General features: G+C 47.1%; 1 protein-coding gene across 6 annotated transcripts; it reads left to right on the top strand.

Moving 5' to 3' along the window:
* Positions 1–82: 82 nt before the first annotated feature.
* THUMPD3 (THUMP domain containing 3) lies at positions 83–16,081 on the top strand. Of its 6 annotated transcripts, none has more exons than XM_061551868.1 (13): positions 83–139; positions 1,461–1,603; positions 3,202–3,277; positions 3,412–3,552; positions 4,687–4,764; positions 5,412–5,664; positions 6,240–6,526; positions 6,643–6,773; positions 7,854–7,923; positions 8,799–8,908; positions 10,254–10,358; positions 12,103–12,226; positions 12,752–16,081. In XM_061551868.1, the coding sequence occupies exons 3-13, from the start codon at positions 3,215–3,217 to the stop codon at positions 12,986–12,988; spliced, it is 1,599 nt and encodes a 532-aa protein (XP_061407852.1). In that variant the 5' UTR covers positions 83–139; positions 1,461–1,603; positions 3,202–3,214; the 3' UTR covers positions 12,989–16,081. The 6 variants fall into 6 exon arrangements, with proteins under 6 accessions (XP_061407852.1, XP_061407851.1, XP_061407850.1 ...); XM_061551867.1 differs by having other exon boundaries at positions 103–139; positions 1,396–1,603; XM_061551866.1 differs by lacking the exon at positions 83–139 and adding an exon at positions 236–256.
* Positions 16,082–17,279: the final 1,198 nt, after the last annotated feature.

Raw genomic sequence — 17,279 nt, 5'->3', positions numbered from 1 at the left:
AATCGAATGTACGTGGGCTGTGTGTTTTTTGGGCAATGGTGAAGTGAAATGTTGCAAACACGGGGTGAGAGGTTGGGGGTGAGGGGTTACCACACACGTGGTCGTGCTGGTGCTGGTGGTGGTCGTGAGTTCGGTGGTGGTGAGTTTGGTGGTGGTGAGTTTGGTTGTGGTGCTGGTGGTGAGTTTGGTGGTGGTGCTGCTGGTGGTGGTGAGTTTGGTGGTGCTGGTGGTGGTGGTGGTCGTGAGTTCGGTGGTGGTGAGTTTGGTGGTGGTGAGTTTGGTGCTGGTGGTGGTGCTGGTGCTGGTGGTGGTGGTGAGTTCGGTGGTGGTGAGTTTGGTGGTGGTGAGTTTGGTGGTGGTGCTGGTGGTGAGTTTGGTGGTGCTGGTGGTGGTGGTCGTGAGTTTGGTGGTGGTGCTGGTGGTGGTGAGTTTGGTGGTGGTGGTGCTGTTGGTGGTGGTGAGTTCGGTGGTGGTGAGTTTGGTGGTGGTGGTGGTGGTGCTGGTGGTGGTGGTGAGTTCGGTGGTGGTGAGTTTGGTGGTGGTGAGTTTGGTGGTGGCGCTGCTGGTGGTGCTGATGAGTTTGGTGTGGTGGTGCTGGTGGTGAGTTTGGTGGTGCTGGTGGTGGTGGTCGTGAGTTTGGTGGTGGTGCTGGTGGTGGTGAGTTTGGTGGTGGTGAGTTTGGTGGTGGTGGTGCTGTTGGTGGTGGTGAGTTTGTGGTGAGTTTGGTGGTGGTGAGTTTGGTGGTGGCGCTGCTGGTGGTGCTGGTGAGTTTGGTGTGGTGGTGCTGGTGGTGAGTTTGGTGGTGCTGGTGGTGGTGGTCGTGAGTTTGGTGGTGGTGCTGGTGGTGGTGAGTTTGGTGGTGGTGAGTTTGGTGGTGGTGGTGCTGTTGGTGGTGGTGAGTTTGGTGGTGGTGAGTTTGGTGGTGCTGGTGGTCGTGAGTTTGGTGGTGGTGAGTTTGGTGGTCGTGGTGCTGTTGGTGGTGAGTTTGGTGGTGGTGAGTTTGGTGGTGCTGGTGGTGCTGGTGGTGGTGGTCGTGAGTTTGGTGGTGGTGCTGGTGGTGGTCATGCTGGTGAGAGTTTGCCTCTTTAGGACTTCAAAAAGCTCCAACCCACAAATTCCTCCTCGTGTTGTGGTTGTTGTTGTTTGACTTGCGTCCCACTGGGATTGTTGCACATAGCGTTGGTGTACGGTGCTTTTTCTGCAATATTTTGCTGTCTTTTCTTGGATTTTCTGTTTGCACATAGTCACATATTCACTTTAAGATGTTTTCTTGTTCATGATTTTTGTTTGTTGCGGTTGCACCCGATTCAAGAGCCGAATGGCTCACAGGGCTATACCTAATAAATGAACTTGAACTTGAATGCGCCATCCCCTCATCACATTACACATTTGTAGTCATTGCCGGCACAGACGATCGCGAGCACTTCCCTGCGAACTGGGGGCCTCGTTCTGCCTCCCAGGTGCCGCGTGTGGATTCGTCGACTTCCCGCTGGTGTATAAATAACATCGGCAGCGGGGGATACAAAGACGGTGGGGCGTGGAGCTGGCTACACCGTATACGTCTGACCACACGCTGGTTGGTCAGGGAGTAAGCAGCATAGAAGTGAGTGCACGGTATAGTACAACGATCGATTTTGCTCCACTGCTCCACGCGATGCCAGTCAAAGCTGTCAACCCATCCGGTTCACTCCACGTTTCTTGAACAGGGAAATTGAGTCTGCAGATCCATACGGCGTACGGCTGTTTCAATACGGCCAATTTGTTATTGGCTATTTGCGTTTCTCCCTTGCGATGGGACTTTGTGGGATGAACGTTGAGATTTGTAATGGTACGGAGTGATCGATAAGGTCTCTGAATTGGTCTGTGATAAGGTAACGACACGGATAAGGGGTTGACGGCTGTGTCTTGAGTCACAACCTGATCACCCATCTAAGCGATAGGCAGGCACCGCACTGGGTTAGCTTCCGATGTCAGATGAGATCAAATGCATTCCGGGCTACAGTATTTGGTTATAGGCTTGTAAATATATTTCATTGTAACGCTATTTAAAAAAAAACTAAATTTTTCTGACAAAAATCCACACCTATACGTAGAAAAATAGAACGTGTTGATATGGTCGAACCTTTTGGTCAATGTGCTTCCGTGAAGATGAGTTCCATTCTTATCAGCCACGTTTAGAACATTTCAGTGTTTAGAGTGCACGCTATGACCACGCAGTATTTAGCTTTCACATGAATACAAAGGGTCTCATTGTCCTTAATTGTGTATTGTTTATTCATGTGTCTTCATTAACTGATGCGTTGTAATGATTTCTACACCTGGTCCACATTGCTGTCCCAAAATGCAATGAAATATTGTGCTGCATTTTTTCATTGTTTTTTATGGGTTTTTTTTGTAATGAAGCTTTGTTTAAATTACGTGGCAATAAAAACAATTTCACACAACAACATAATTCCTGCTTAAAGGAAGGGACAACCCAAAAACAACGATAGCTCTTGGTTGATATCACCAAAGTTACATGACCCAGACTAGATTTTAAGCTTTCGTGACTGCAAGGATTCACATTCTTAGGTTTTTTCGGTAAAGTCACGTAGGTAAAAAATTTTAATTAATAAAAGTAAAATAAAAATCACGACGTTTCGGAGGCAACACAAACTTCCGTCTTCAGGTGGAACCATCACAGCACGATAGCTGTATCAAGTGAGAGAAATTCCAAGAAAACAATCCTTGTATATATACTGGTTGAGGGTGGGAGAAGCCAAGGTAGGCCCTCAATATTATTTTTGTGAGGTTCGGTGCGGCTGAAGCACGCTGCTAGGAATGAGCCTTTGTTGTGTAGAATGGTTGACTGAAAAAACCTAAGAATATGACCCAGACTGACCACCAGATTGAGGCTTGGTGAATGAGATAAAAAATACTTAAAAGTTACCTTGAATCCTGCCGAAGCGCGGTGAGTTGATAAAAGATGTATTGCCATGACTGCATGCCTCAAAGCCACGTTTAACGGCTTTTGCCTCATTAACGATGGTGCAATCACACGTCAGCCAGCCCAGGACGCACAGCCTTAGCCGTGTATCTGCAAAATAAAGAGAGATTCGTTTTGCTGGGCTGCCATTTGCCACGTAAGCAACGCTGAAGTGCTGTGGACTGTCTAATGAGCATTGACTCAACACTGCTAATTGTTGTAATCTTCCTTCTCAGGGAAAAGGATAACATGGACGGCGAACAGTCAAGCAGTGAACCCAGTGCAGAAGTTCCTGCAGGAGATGCTGTGCAGGTACCCACTTTTCTCCGTTTTATTCGATGGTCAGAGTCCCGTGTGCGTAGTCTGCATTTGCAGGCAGGCGACTGCATTGGCATGGAGGCTAGAGGTCCGCTATATATCTCTCCTTTCCTTCTTGCCGTCTGCAGGTAACCATCGGCGCTACAGTGCCCACTGGGTTCGAGGGGACGGCCGCTGACGAGGTGAGCGAGAAGATCGGCGTGGAGGCGCTGGTCAGCAAGGACCGTGGGCGGATCACGTTCGTGGTGCCCAGCTCCGAGCTGCGAGAGGTAGAGTGCGCGCCAGCCAGGCCTTGGGGAGATGGACCGTCACCACTGAGCAGTCCCACAAATGAATAATTATTGTAATAAGTTTGCACTTGTATGGGCGCCGTTCACAATAATGTCTCTAGGTGCCGTGCATGGAGTGAACAGAGATGATAAAGAAGGAACCAGGTGGCGGTATAAGAGCCGGAGAGGAACAAAAACCGCACCTCCAATTAGCACGGTTGGCCACGTACGGTGCGAAAGTAATTCAACATAATGACCGATTTAAATTAAAATGTTTTTAAATATGTGTCTTTAGTCGGGACGGAAAGATGTCAACACTGTCCGAGAGTCTGATCTCCAACGTTTGGGAGCTCCGCGACCAGGGGGTCACCAGTAAGGAGTACCACAACATCCATCGGCCGATCTTAAAGACCTTGAATTGGGCAAAGCTTGGGTCCAAAGTTTTTCAAATCGTCCTAATAATATATCGCCGTCATTAGCCGGGAACTATCCACTACTGTATAAAGGTCTTGTCAAGCCATCGCCATGGTCCGGTAATACAACGATACATCTATCTCCTGCACACCAGCTGATGTCCTCACTGAATGTCCACGGTGGGCATACTGTCAGAACGTGTTTACTCCAAAACGGTGTTCATATTGATGATAATTATAGGTTTATAAAATATATGTTATTGATTAAGTCATTCAATGGTATGGCACAAACACGAAACTGAAATCACCATCACCACCCCAGCATGGATTAATAAGTCCATTTAAGTACGTCCAACATCATGGTAAATATGACCATTTATTCCTAATCGTTTGACATACTATGACGAAGTAAAACACCACTTCATGGTTTTATCAATGATTACCACATCTTTAAAGACCCTCAAATCGTACGTCCAAAATCGTGTTTCTGCCCATAACCGGGATGACGTAGGGAGGCCTTCACGCGGAATTTAATTCACAAAGAGCTGTAAATTATTTTAAAAAATTATTACATTTTGTGTCCAAATCTAAATACTGCACTATAATTCACTGCAATAGGCCTGTAATGCTACAAAATCCTATGGAGTGTTGCAAGTTCTTATCAAAGTAGTTGAGCATACAGACTGCTAATTTAATGAGTTGTCCTGTGATTGCTTTGCAGGTGCATCAACTGCGCTCAGTTGACAATCTCTTCGTGGTGGTGGAACAGTTCCAGGGCTACCAGTTTAAAGAGAACAAGGTAAGGTCTAAAATTAATCAATCGTGTCGCGTGTATCCGCACCTCCGATTAGCATGGTTGGCTACGTACGATTCGAAAGAAGTCCAACATACATACATATGTGCGTGTTATTATATTTTTATTTACGTGAAGATATTTTTGTTATTTTAGGCTTTTATTTCAGCAGCCAATGGCAGCCTTTTTCCCACAGTCTTTGCAAGCTATATTGAGGATTTTGTGTCTGTGTGTATTTGTATGAATCTGAATCGAGTGCCTCTTTTCCACTCTACAATTGAGCCGTAACAGCGTTGTTCTGAGCCAGTCTGGTGCAGCTCAGCATGCACCAAGTTATTTTCCAGAATCTCAATGTTTATTTATACTGGAGGAATCCGATGAGCTGTAAAGCTCTTTTTTTCCACTGCGCAACCCGAGCTATGTCACTGATGTTAATAATTTTCAAATTGCAATTATGATTATTCCAGTCTCTGGCCCAGCTAGGCCGTGAGCCAGATTAGGATTCAGATTCTTGTGAGGCCAGAGTTTCACAGTTTAGTTCTGGTTCAGCTCGGCAAATAATCAGCGGAAAGCCACCTGTAGTATCACGAGGGCCTGCGCTGGAGGGGCTTGGATGTTTCTGTGCGCTCGTAAAAAGTCTCCACGCACTGCAGGAGGAGGCCTTGGCAGACTTTACCGCGCTCCCGAGCAAGCTGTCATGGGACATCCCCCTGGGCCTCTGGAGGCAAAACAACAACATCAAGCGCAAGAAGACGCGTGGACAACAACGTGGGCAACCGCAAGGGCAGCAGCGGGGCAGCGTTGCAATGGGTAGCGCAGCACCAGGGGCGACGGGCAGCGTGGAAGATGGCGTCCATCGTCTCAAAGTTCACGACGACTCAGACGCTACTAGCCGTGATGAGCAAGGTGCAGCGGCATTATCTCGGTTTAATCCACTCTCTTAAGTGTGACTTGGAGTGGATGTTTTGTGGATACGATTTTAATTGTCGTGTAGACCTTCGGTTTTAACGCTGTGTCTTATATAGCGTGTGAAGTAATCCCCATGCCATCACTCATGGTCATGCGATTCGAGGACTTCCTCTCGGATGTGTTCTCTTCTTTGACTGCTGCTCCATCGTTAGTCTCGACCACTGGCCGTGCTGCCGTTAAATACACCTCATTCCATCACAACTTCACTGCTAAACTAGGCGTCATCTGGTCGAACACCATATGAAACTAGGCTCTAAAGAAAGCTGTCTCTTGTGTGGACCAATCAGTTTAAAAGACAATGCATAAATTATCAGAGTATTGTTTTTTGTTTGCATTTGACTGCGAGTATTGTGGTTAATGTAAGCATGATTCCTTGCAAAAGGGGAAAAACCCTATTAGTATATTTTGGTACTGGCAAAGGAGGTCCCATGATGTAGCTTCACTGCTTTTGCAATTTGTTGAACTCTTGCTCTAGTCGCTGAACGTCCCTCTTATTCACCGTCCCATCTTAGATGCAGCAGCAGCAGCAGCATCAACCACGACCGCACAAGAGGAGGAGGAGGACGTCGTGGAGGCCGGAGACACCGAGAGCCCTGCCTCAGGAGAAGATGTTGCGGCAACGGAGGAGTCGGAGGAGCTTCCGGGAGGGGATGGCGGGAGGACGTTGCGATTTCGCGTGACCTGCAATCGCGCGGGCGACGGACACAGCTTCACATCCATGGAGGCGGCACGTGAGTTCGGTGGAGCGGTGCAGGATCACTTCGGCTGGAAGGCGGACATGAAGAACTTTGACGTGGAGGCAAGTGGAATCATCTTTCTGCATCTCCATGTGTTTGCCATGTGTGGTATAGTCACAGTTGTTTGTGAGCATCCCTCGGTGAGCGTTTGGTCGATGAACTCGGCCTTTGGCTGCAGGTGCTGGTGAACATCCACGACCAGGAGATGTGCGTGGGCATTGCCCTCACGGAGGAGAGCCTCCATCGGAGAAACATCACGCACTTCGGACCCACCACCCTGCGCTCTACCCTGGCCTACGGCATGCTCAGGCAATGCACACACCACGAGCCTAGTCCCGCGTCTCATGAAAGCGCCGGTAAATCTGTTGACCACTGAGCCACAGCACCTCCACCCCCCACCCCCTAACCACTTTATAACACGGGGCAAAGATCTACATTACCAGAGTTCCAAAGAGATTCTTCATCTCATGTGGTAACACACTTGGAATTAAATTGGGAATTCGACTTCTTAAATTTTATTTTGGTAGACATGTGACAACCACTCTTTGCAGGGTATGTGAAAGCTGTACCCACCCCGTATCTGGATAAAGATGCCTATTGAAGTGACATCAGAAGTACTTCTGTGATGCCATCTTACTGATCCATTCTCTGCTCGCTGAAAGAGTTCCAATGCAGTTTTTGTTTTCATTTCATAACATGAGAATATATTTAGGAAACAGTTTATCTGCTTGACTTAAAGCTTTCGTGACTGCAGGAATTAATATTCTTTGGGTTTTTCGGTAAAGTCACAGAGAGAGAGGGTGGCCATCTAAAGAGAGTGCGGAGCCGAGCAGTCATAACTAATAAAGAAAGGACGCAAGACTCAACGTGTCGTGGAAGTCGTTTATTACAGTAGTGTAATAAAGGACTTGTTCACTGGGTCTGTCTCCGTTGTCCTTTATTTGGGTTCTTTACACTTGTCCCACATGGCCCTCGCTCAGAGCCTCCCCACTTGGCAGCTCGACAGCTGCCGTCGCTCCCGTAGCCTTTCTCCACTCCGATGCAGCTCCGCTGCAGGTTCCCTTGTGCAGTCCTCCGGCTGCTCTCACTGCAGCTCCACCGCTGCTCCCCGTTCCTCCGTGCTCGGTCACCGCTGGCCGACGGTGCCGAGTCTTACTGTGTGTGTGGCGATCTCGCCACCCTCCAACCTCCGCCCTGCGTGGCCTCTCTCTGTCTCTATTCCCAACTCTCCCCCGTCTCTTCCAGTATCTCTCCCTTAAGACCTCACCCCTCTCTCTCACGTGACCTAACCCTTCCCCCCGTGACGTCATATCCGCGAAGCCGTTTACGCCCGCATTACAGTAGTATAAACGAATGTTCTTGTTACCTGATGCGTTTGTTATTTTACAGACTTTGCAGCCCGCAGCCTGGTGATATAATCATTGACCCGATGTGCGGTACAGGAGCCATACCTGTGGAGGTACGATCGCACGCCATCACCGAGCGTAGAAACTACTTGGAATCTGTTCCCTTAATAACCGTTCAGTGCAGTGACACACAACGCCACTCGTGCCCGCAAGCGAGATCGCATCACTCCTATCCTCCGATTCCTCTTTGACTCACAATGTAATCTTGGGGCAATTACAACGGTCACCCTTTGCATTTTCTATCGTTGTCCTTCCCTGCACCCCCAATTGGCTTTATACGGTTTGAAAGAAGTTCAACACACACACACACACCTCGCCCACTTCATCTCTCTCAAGTTTTATATAGACTCCTCTTTGTGAAACCCACTGCCAACCTCCCTATTGTGATAGGTCGCTCCTCTCGTGCCGCCCTGCTGTCTGGAAGTAGCTCCCCGAGTCGTGCTATCCTTCCGACTCCCTCCCCTGGTTTAGAGCCTTCCTTGTCCCTCCTCTCCCTTTGACTGCCTTTGACTCGTCACTTCTCTAATAACACTTTCCCCTCTATTTCTTACCTACCCTCCCACCTCCCCCCTTTACTGCCCTCCGCGTCATCGCCCTTCTCCTAGTGCCAGTGCCATAGCTATCGAGTGTCCAGGCAGTGCAACTGCACCGGGGTTCTCAGACAAGAGCGGTCCAGACCCTGGGCTACGAAGAGAGGGGGGGCGGACGTTGATTGGAGTGGGTGTGGGGGGGGAGGTTTAATTCCTTTCGCCAGTGCCCGTGCCATCCACACTCGTCCGCTTACTAGCACATGCCCCCCCCCCCTCCCACTACATACAGCGCGCAAACACTTTGACACGTTATAAACCCACGTCGTATTGTGTAATGATGTTCACGTTGGTGGCCGCGAGCGAGTCACCGAGGAGAGTGTACGCGCGTGACGCCGCAGTGTGGCATGGAGTGGCCCCGGAGTTTCCACATCGGCGGCGACAGCTTTCCGATGGCCACCAACCGCTCCGTCAACAACGTCAACCACCTCAACAGCAAGCGGAACAGCGGGTGAGTTCACTTCTCTGCGGAGAATACCGCCACCTTGGCCAGTCCAAAGAGTTTTGGTGCCAATTGCCGTGTGGTTAATGGATGTGCTTTTAACGTGTGTGGAGGGAAAATGGGAACGAATGGAGTTGACGTCAGAGATAAGGCTCGGCCTCCTGATTTGCCACAGCAGCGTTTTCTAGAACACCCCGCATTTTTGCAGTACAATTCTTTGCATTTGTATGTTTGTTGAACTTCTTTCACACCGTACGTAGCCAACCGTGCTAATCGGAGGTCACTATTGAAAATTTCCCACCGGATATTAAGATCAGGTTTGCTACCTGCATGCTAGGGAAAAGCCAAATACAGCACTTTGGGAATGCTACGATGTGCTCTGGGGCAAAGGCCCTCCCTATCCCCGAGTCCCGGCGGTCACGTTCGGTTTGGTGCAGCCACTCAGGCCTGTGGCTGACCCATCAGCCCCTCTGCTGCTCCACCCACAAGGTTCTCCGGTCACTCGTGCAAATTCGTCTGTCCTCGTCTCTCGAACTCTCACCTGGTCGAGCAGGATGAACGTGTGCTCCGGGTCGTCTGCGCTCGCACGGAGAACCTGGTGGGCAGGGTCCACCAAGGGGAGGCACGCACCCCAAGTGGGGTAGTTTTATTTTCTTAGGTTTTTTCGGTAAAGTCACGTAGGTAAAAAATTAAAATTAATAAAAGTAAAATAAAAATAAAATAAAAATCACGACGTTTCGGGGGCAACACAAGCTTCCGTCTTCAGGTGGAACCGTCACTTGATACAGCTATCGTGCTGTGACGGTTCCAGTTGATACAGCTATCGTGCTGTGACGGTTCCACCTGAAGACGGAAGCTTGTGTTGCCTCCGAAATGTCGTGATTTTTATTTTTATTTTACTTTTATTAATTTAAATTTTTTACCTACGTGACTTTACCGAAAAAACCTAAGAATATGAATCCTTGCAGTCACGAAAGCTTCAAATCTAGAAGTAGTTTTATTTATTTTTCAAATCACCACGAGCATGGTGCACAGCCCCGAGATCGACGCAGCCGGGCTTGGTGAAGAGGGGTGGGATTGGGCTCTCTGCCCCACCCAGGTGGGGAGCCTCTAGCAGAGAAGTGAAACTTTCTATGGGGGGGGAAGGTAAGGGAGAAGATAACTAACATACAAGGGAAGATGGGGGAAAGGAAAGAGGGGGGAGGGGATGACCCAAGTGCCTTAGTTGACGTTCCTATGCAGGTAGAGCGTCAGCTGAGAGAGGTTATGGTTGGACGCAAGGTCATCCCATCAGTACCCATGTTTCTACGCGTGTTATACATTGCAACGACCATTTAAATCACGTGCCTTTCAGGGGAAGAAGCCTTCCCGTCGACATCGTGCAGTGGGACGTGTGCCGCCTGCCGCTCAAAACGGCCTCCGTGGACGCTTGTGTCACCGACATGCCGTTCGGAAAGAGGTACGAGGGGGAGGGGATGGGGGTGGGATCGAGTGGCCACGGGGCCTCAGTGAGTTGTCGCTGTTGTAACGTTCTGACCCGACTCGACTGCACAGTTGCGAAAAATAGCTTTCTAGCTTCTAAATTTGAAGCTTTCGTGACTGCAAGGATTCATACTCTTAGGTTTTTTCGGTAAAGTCACGTAGGTAAATAATAATAAAATAATAATAAATGAAAATAACTAAATTAAATCACGACGTTTCGGAAGCAACACAAGCCTCCGTCATCAGGTGTAACTGCTCCAGTAAAATTACTGTAGCGTGTGAAGAGAGCTATTCGAGACTCTACGTGACTTTACCGAAAAAACTTAAGAGTTTGGCTGGCATATTTTGATAAAGTCATGTAGGTAAAAAATAAATAATAAAAATAAGCAGTATAAATATTCTGATTCTGAGATTTAGTCAACTCCGTTGTTTTCAATCGGGCTGCTGTGTTTGCGCGCACGTACACTCTGGTTGATTTGTTTTTTTGCGTGCTTACCACGAGTGCGCTTGGGTGGCCTCGTTCGCTGCGCTTGAGCAGTCTCGTTTAGGATGAGGTTTTACGCGAATTCATCATGGAGATGGTGGTCACTTTTTTCACGTGAAAATAAACCGTTTATTTTAACCAAATTTTTTGAAAATAAAGACATTAACTACCACCTTGCGGTAGATAAAAAATGAAAATTTTCGATAAATATAGATTTTTTATATTATGCAAAAGGTTTTAGTCTAATATAAATGACCAAATCGCATTGAAAGCACCCAGTCTTGTCAGATCTCTGAAGGTAAGCAGCGATAAGACTGGTGACTGCTTAGATGGGAGACCGCCAGGGAACACCACGTGGTGTAGGCTCATGGTGCTCATGGCTGTCGAAGTAGCCAGGCAATGGCTATGGTGCAATCGGTTTAATCCACCTTTGAATACCGTAACATCTCCTCGTGTGGAGGTTATCTTTCCTTTGGATAATCCAGTTTGCTGGCACAATCCAATTGCTCATCAATCCTGATAAATAGTCTCAAGTAAATAAAGGGCATTGTTATTAATATAGAAATTGTTTCACTCAATTATTTTGTTTTACTTTCGTATAAAAAATGGCTCATTTATCTCACATGTGATGACTCAGAATGGCCAATTTGACTGTTACCTCACTTAGCCATTCATCAGCCACCAGGAGCAACTTAGTTGTAGCCAGATGTGGTGGCACACGTGCCTTTAATCCAGCGCTGTGAAGGCAAGGGTTTGGCGCGTGACTCGCACACTTGAAACTCTCACGCTTTCAGCAATGTGGCTTGGAGACAGCGCAGTAGAAACTGCTTGTAATCCCACATGCACAGATGTTTGTTATCACCTTGCGTGCGTGGATTTTCTCCGGGTACTCTTGTTTTTTTCCAGATCATAAAAAAAAACTTAAATGGAACCTTCTTCTTGGTTCTTTCGGTAAAGTCACGTAGAATGGAAATAATAAAATAATAAAAAATAAACATTATAAAAGAATTCTCACGACGTTTCGGCCACAACGCAGGCAGCCGCCCTCAGATGGAGAGCAGGTCTGTCGACAAGACAGAGTCTGAATGACTCTGTCGTAAATGGAACCATCCAAAACATTCCAATAAAAAATCCTTCTTGAGACTCTTTCGTGGCTATTATTGGACAAAATGAAAATAAATCGCGAACTTTTATCACCGCGAAATTCACAATCGCCCTCCCTGTGCCTGGCTTGTAGGATGGGATCGCGTCGGAGGAACTGGGACCTGTACCCGGCGTGCTTGCTGGAGCTGGCTCGCGTGTGCAGGCCTGGCACGGGGCGCGCCGCCCTCCTTACGCAAGACAAGAAATGCATGTCCAAGGTAACCTGCCTGGGCCGCCACCCAAATCATGCCCTGTGACAGACACTTCCAAGGGGATGGTGAACCATTTTTGCTGACCAACCAATGCTCTTTTCAGAGTCAAATGTGCACATGTATTCACATCGGGTGCCCATTTCAAGTGATGTGGTGGACTATCAAGTCTGTACTTGCTTTTTACCCGGATAATCAAAGCCCTTCTTTACTCTTAAAGCAGAGTTCAGCTTAATTTTTGAGTGGGCCATGAAATGAAATGTGCGTGTACCTGGCAGGCCACGCCAGTATCACGGGAAGAGACGTAATGACGTCGCGTGGAATCTTGGCGTTGTGAGTCCTATTCGGTCTTTGGTACAGAAAACAGTCTGCCCACCTCCCTCCCCCCCTTTTTAAAGTCTCGTTTCTCATGAACAAAGCTTTTACCTTGTACAGCACCGGACACACAGCCGAAGAATATGTCTAAGAAAGCACTCGTTCTCCCTGCTGAAAACAACTCCCTCACCCCCCCCACCCACCCTCGGTGTCCCACAGGTGCTGATGCAGATGGGTCACCTGTGGCGGAAGGCGAACACGGTGTGGGTGAATGTGGGCGGCCTGCACGCCGGAGTGTTCCTGCTGAGACGCACGGCCGCCCCGTACGACGGCCCCGGCCCAGGGCACCGCGAGCGTGTCGCCCCGTACGCCGAGCGCGCCGCCACCGCCGCCAGCGACAGATCCGGCGCTCGTGACGACGGTGCGGGAATCGGGGCCACGGGAGGCGATGCTTGATTATTTATTTGTGTGGACAGTCATCGTCGTGGTCCCCCTCCCCCCAGTAACTTTCTGCAAGCTTTCGATTTAAAGCTTTCGTGACTGCAGGGATTCATCATCTTGGTTCTTTCGGTAAATGATTTTATTATGTTTTATTATTTTATTATTTCCCTTCTACGTGACTTTACCGAAAGAACCAAGATTATTTCTGCAAGCTGTTTACAATGTCTGAAATGCCTTAGCCGCTCCGATGCGTTTTCGGAGTTGTACCACTTGTCGTTCGGCACGATGCCCCAGAGCTTCCGGAAGGAAAGCTTCCTGAAAAAGCTACCGGCGCGTGGAGCGAAACGTCGGACATCGTACCAAACAACACGCGGCACGACCCGAAAACATTGAAGAGCTATACAGCACAGGCGTGAATAAAACTAAGCAGTCGTGTCTGAAATGCCTTATTTGTTTTGTTCAGGAATTAGACTTTCGTGGTACTGGAATTACAAACAGAATGTGTGTAGAGATACATCTCATGCATGCACGCATGTACAGCACTTTTTGCTCCATTAGGGGCTACAAACGCTGTGTGGGTCGTGCAAGTTATTTGACCATACTGCACCACGCTCGTCACTGCACGTTGGTGAAGGCCCACAGCATAGATCAGATCTCGTAGAGTAAAGAAACATTTTGCTGCGCTCCTGTCTGCTGACAACTTAGCCTGGATGTAGCATGGCTGTGTTTTTGTACCATATTTTGCCACGATTTGCCAATTTATAATTGATCCTTTGCAATGCAAATGTATTGATGAAGTGGTACTTTTTTGTAATTTTTGCATGCATTCTGTGGCTTTTTTCCATTACCACGAAAATGTATCTCCAGTTTGTATGACGTTTCGTGTTATATTGTTAACATTTGGAAACTTGAGATTAACATTTTACTTTAAACAGAAATTAGAACAGAACCGGTGGATAGAACGATGCCAGTTTTTTTTCCATCAGGGTTACTTTAACATCTTTTATATTGGTTTGCGAATACTGACGATACTAACTATCCAAAAGTGCGCGAAAACCTGTAACAATGCGGCTGCACTTGCAGAATTAATATTGCAAATCTGTAGAGCAGATTGCCGTGTACTCATTCGGAGAAATTGTCCAACGGGGAAACACTTGCTGCTTTTTTTATAAAATGGTTTCAATATTTCTCTTTGTAGACTAACAAACGTACGTTTTCCCATTTATATATTTTTCTGGAATAAGTGCCGTTCATTGAAAAAAATATTGGGAAACACAAAACATCTACCTAAAATGTCTCACATTAGACTTATTAATTTGTTTTTCAAGGGTATGCATTCAGATTTATGTTAATAACAAGGCATACGTTATTTATTTTACGAGGTACGGCTCACTGAGCTATGTAGCTCTTTTCAGAATCAACTTGGCCACAAATATGTAAATTTATAGCAGCCAAATACTCTAAATGTATGTTTCTAAATGTGGATGGAAAAACCGGAGGACCTGGAGAAAAATCCACGCGTCCACGGGGAGAACATACAAACTCCAAATATACAGGCGTCAGGGTCAGAATCGAACCCACGACCTCCTGTATACGTTTCACTGGATGCATGTATCCTACTTGGAATTCCACGTGGCTGAGTGTAATGGGGGAAACCTTGTAGAGACGTTTAACTCTTGGACAAGCGGTAGGGAAGAGAAGAGGAGCAGAGGGAGGCTGCTTGACTTGGATCGCATTGCGAATGTAGCCGGGAACACGGCGTGTACCAAGGCTCTGTAGCAAAGCCAAAATCACGCACTAGAGGAGCTTCATCAACCGGGCTCGCGACTGCTCGGTAATGAGTAAAACGGCAGAGAAGAGAGAATCCCGGTGATTGAGATGCTCGTGTGCCTATCGCACAATGACAGGACATCGGTATTAATTGTGGTGTGCGTGACTGCGGAACGCATGGTGGTGTGTCTTTGATGAGCAGTACCCCCGTTCTCAACTCTGTTCCCAACGACATGAAGCGGATGCAATAATACAGCGACTTTGTTGAATGCAAACTGATTGTCCCGGAGACGTGGGACAGCGAAGAATTATATTTTTTGCGCTGCTATTTAAAAAAAAAGTAAGTTAATGTTCGGTTTAGAGTTTTGTAAAGTTTCAAAATCATATTGAAAACTCGTTTTTATTGTATTTGATGCTCGCGGGTGTTTTTTTTTGCTTGCGAGCAACACTTAATATGGATACAGTGGTCCTCAAAATAAGATGGGGGGCAGACATGCCGTGCCCAGCATTTAACGGTGGATGGGGGGGGGGGCACAGCGGGGTTATTACGGTCGGAGGTGTGGAGCTGAACATTGAAAAGAAATTTTAAAAATGAAAGCCACACTCTGAAACAGGGCTTGGCAACAATTTGTTTTCTTGAATTTGCTAAACGAAAAAAAGAATCGCTCAATACCTCAAGAGCCGCAGTGCACTGTGGTCAATACGAGACTGGTAGTCCTGAATACATTTCCCCGCACATTAGTTTGGCGGCGTTACGAGGACAGTGTACAGGGTGGTGCAGATGTCTTGTGACCTCCAATTTATTGACCCTTAACATTTTTCCCTTTGCATAATAATTTCTGTTTTAAATAAAATCTTACTTTGAAAAAAATGACGTTTTAGAGATTTAAATGGGGGTCACAAAATATCTGGACCAGCCTCGATATCTCTTGTTTACTTTCCTGTTCAACAGACAACGTAAGAGTTTAACATTTCATGTTGGATTTTTTTTTATCGTTCACAGATATATGCAGTTTCTTAACAACACATACTAGATGATTTCACTGCTTTGCCAGTGTACGTTTTGCCATCACGTTATAATTGTTTATCCGCTACATTTCTGATGAAGAGTAAAATATTGTTCTGCTGACTTTAGCACGTATCTTGTTTTTAGTTTTTTTGGTTTGCGTCGGTCGGAGCTGCCCCCCGAATTTATTTTGCGTGTTACCACTTTCACATTGTTGCATGGCGAACAGCATTATTTTGTAATCTGCTGCAGCGATGCTAATTCTATGCTCCATGAGACTTACATAAACAACACCTGGGCTCTAAAGATGTGTCCGATCATGCATTAAAATGTATACGTATGCTCATAATATCATATCTGGCTTCTGAGAATAATTTCTTTGTTGATGTTTGTAATGGGCTCATGTAAACCCCTGCAGCTCCTAGAAGCTGCCTCCTTTCACGGCAATATTTAAACAACGATTCTATATCTTCTTGGTTCTTTCGGTAAAGTCACGTAGAATGGAAATAATAAAAAATAAAAACATAAAATAATTCTCACGACGTTTCGGCCACAACGCAAGCAGCCGTCCTCAGGTGAAGAACAGGTCTGTCAGAAAGACAGCGTCTGAATGAACACCACCCGGCTTGGCAGCGTATGTTTAGGCTGGGTTGGAGGGGGAAGAGCGCCTTGACAAAGGAATTGCATATCAAGAGAATTCTATAATTGCCAGGAGCTCACCACAACGTGGCATGGATCATGCTTGACGGAACATGGAGTGGAGCATTTGTGTGCCGTGCTAGGAACACGCCACAATATGGTATGGCTCAAGCATGATGTAATCGGTTACCACTGCTCCAATTATCCTACTTAATGCTGATGATACACGGGGGTCTGAAAAGCCGAAACAGTACCAGTGTCTCCCAAACTCCAGGCCTCGCGACCCACCACGCGACAATTTACGTTCAAATTAAGTCCTTCCACGCTACACGCGCCGGATGATTGTTAAATACGTTTCACGTGACGCGCTAAACAATGAACCCGATCTGCGTCACGTGCAACACGTGCGCCCACGCGCGCACTGAGCTATCAATATTAACCTTTATCAGCCGTGAACGCAGACCGCGTTAATTGCTAAGCGCGTCAGGTGGGACGTGATTAACAATCATAGGGCGCGAGTAGCGGTGGAGGGACTTGATTTGAATGGGGAGACAAGATTTATCAACGTGGAAAGACGTTGGAGTTTGGGAAACCGTGTCCTAAACTGCGGGTAGATGGACTGAAGAATACCGAGGGAAGGTTATGGTGAAAATGAAGTTAGCTACAAATCGTTGAGAATGGTGGCGTTCTGTTCAGCAGTCGGCCACAATCAAGCAACCGTCTTCACCAATCGCAGTAGTCCTCACCACAAATGATAGAACTGGCTTATGTGGAAAAGTATAGCAGCCAAATATTATAATCGCGTGTTGAATCTAAATGTGGAGTGATAAACCCAGACGGTCCCGATAAAAATCCACTCGACCACGGAGAGAGAGAGACACGCAAACTCCA

Source organism: Lethenteron reissneri, chromosome 15 (assembly GCF_015708825.2).
Source record: "Lethenteron reissneri isolate LAM-NWPU_2019-01 chromosome 15, ASM1570882v1, whole genome shotgun sequence".
Lineage (NCBI taxonomy): Eukaryota > Metazoa > Chordata > Hyperoartia > Petromyzontiformes > Petromyzontidae > Lethenteron > Lethenteron reissneri.
This window is presented reverse-complemented; position numbering and strand designations above follow the sequence as displayed.

Coding starts and splice junctions, on each gene's coding strand:
- THUMPD3 (XM_061551868.1), top strand. CDS start 3,215: ATGGACGGCGAACAGTCAAGCAGTGAACCCAGTGCAGAAGTTCCTGCA. Junction 3,553..4,686: donor CCAGCTCCGAGCTGCGAGAG/GTAGAGTGCGCG, acceptor ATTGCTTTGCAG/GTGCATCAACTGCGCTCAGT. Junction 6,774..7,853: donor CTGGCCTACGGCATGCTCAG/GCAATGCACACA, acceptor GTTATTTTACAG/ACTTTGCAGCCCGCAGCCTG.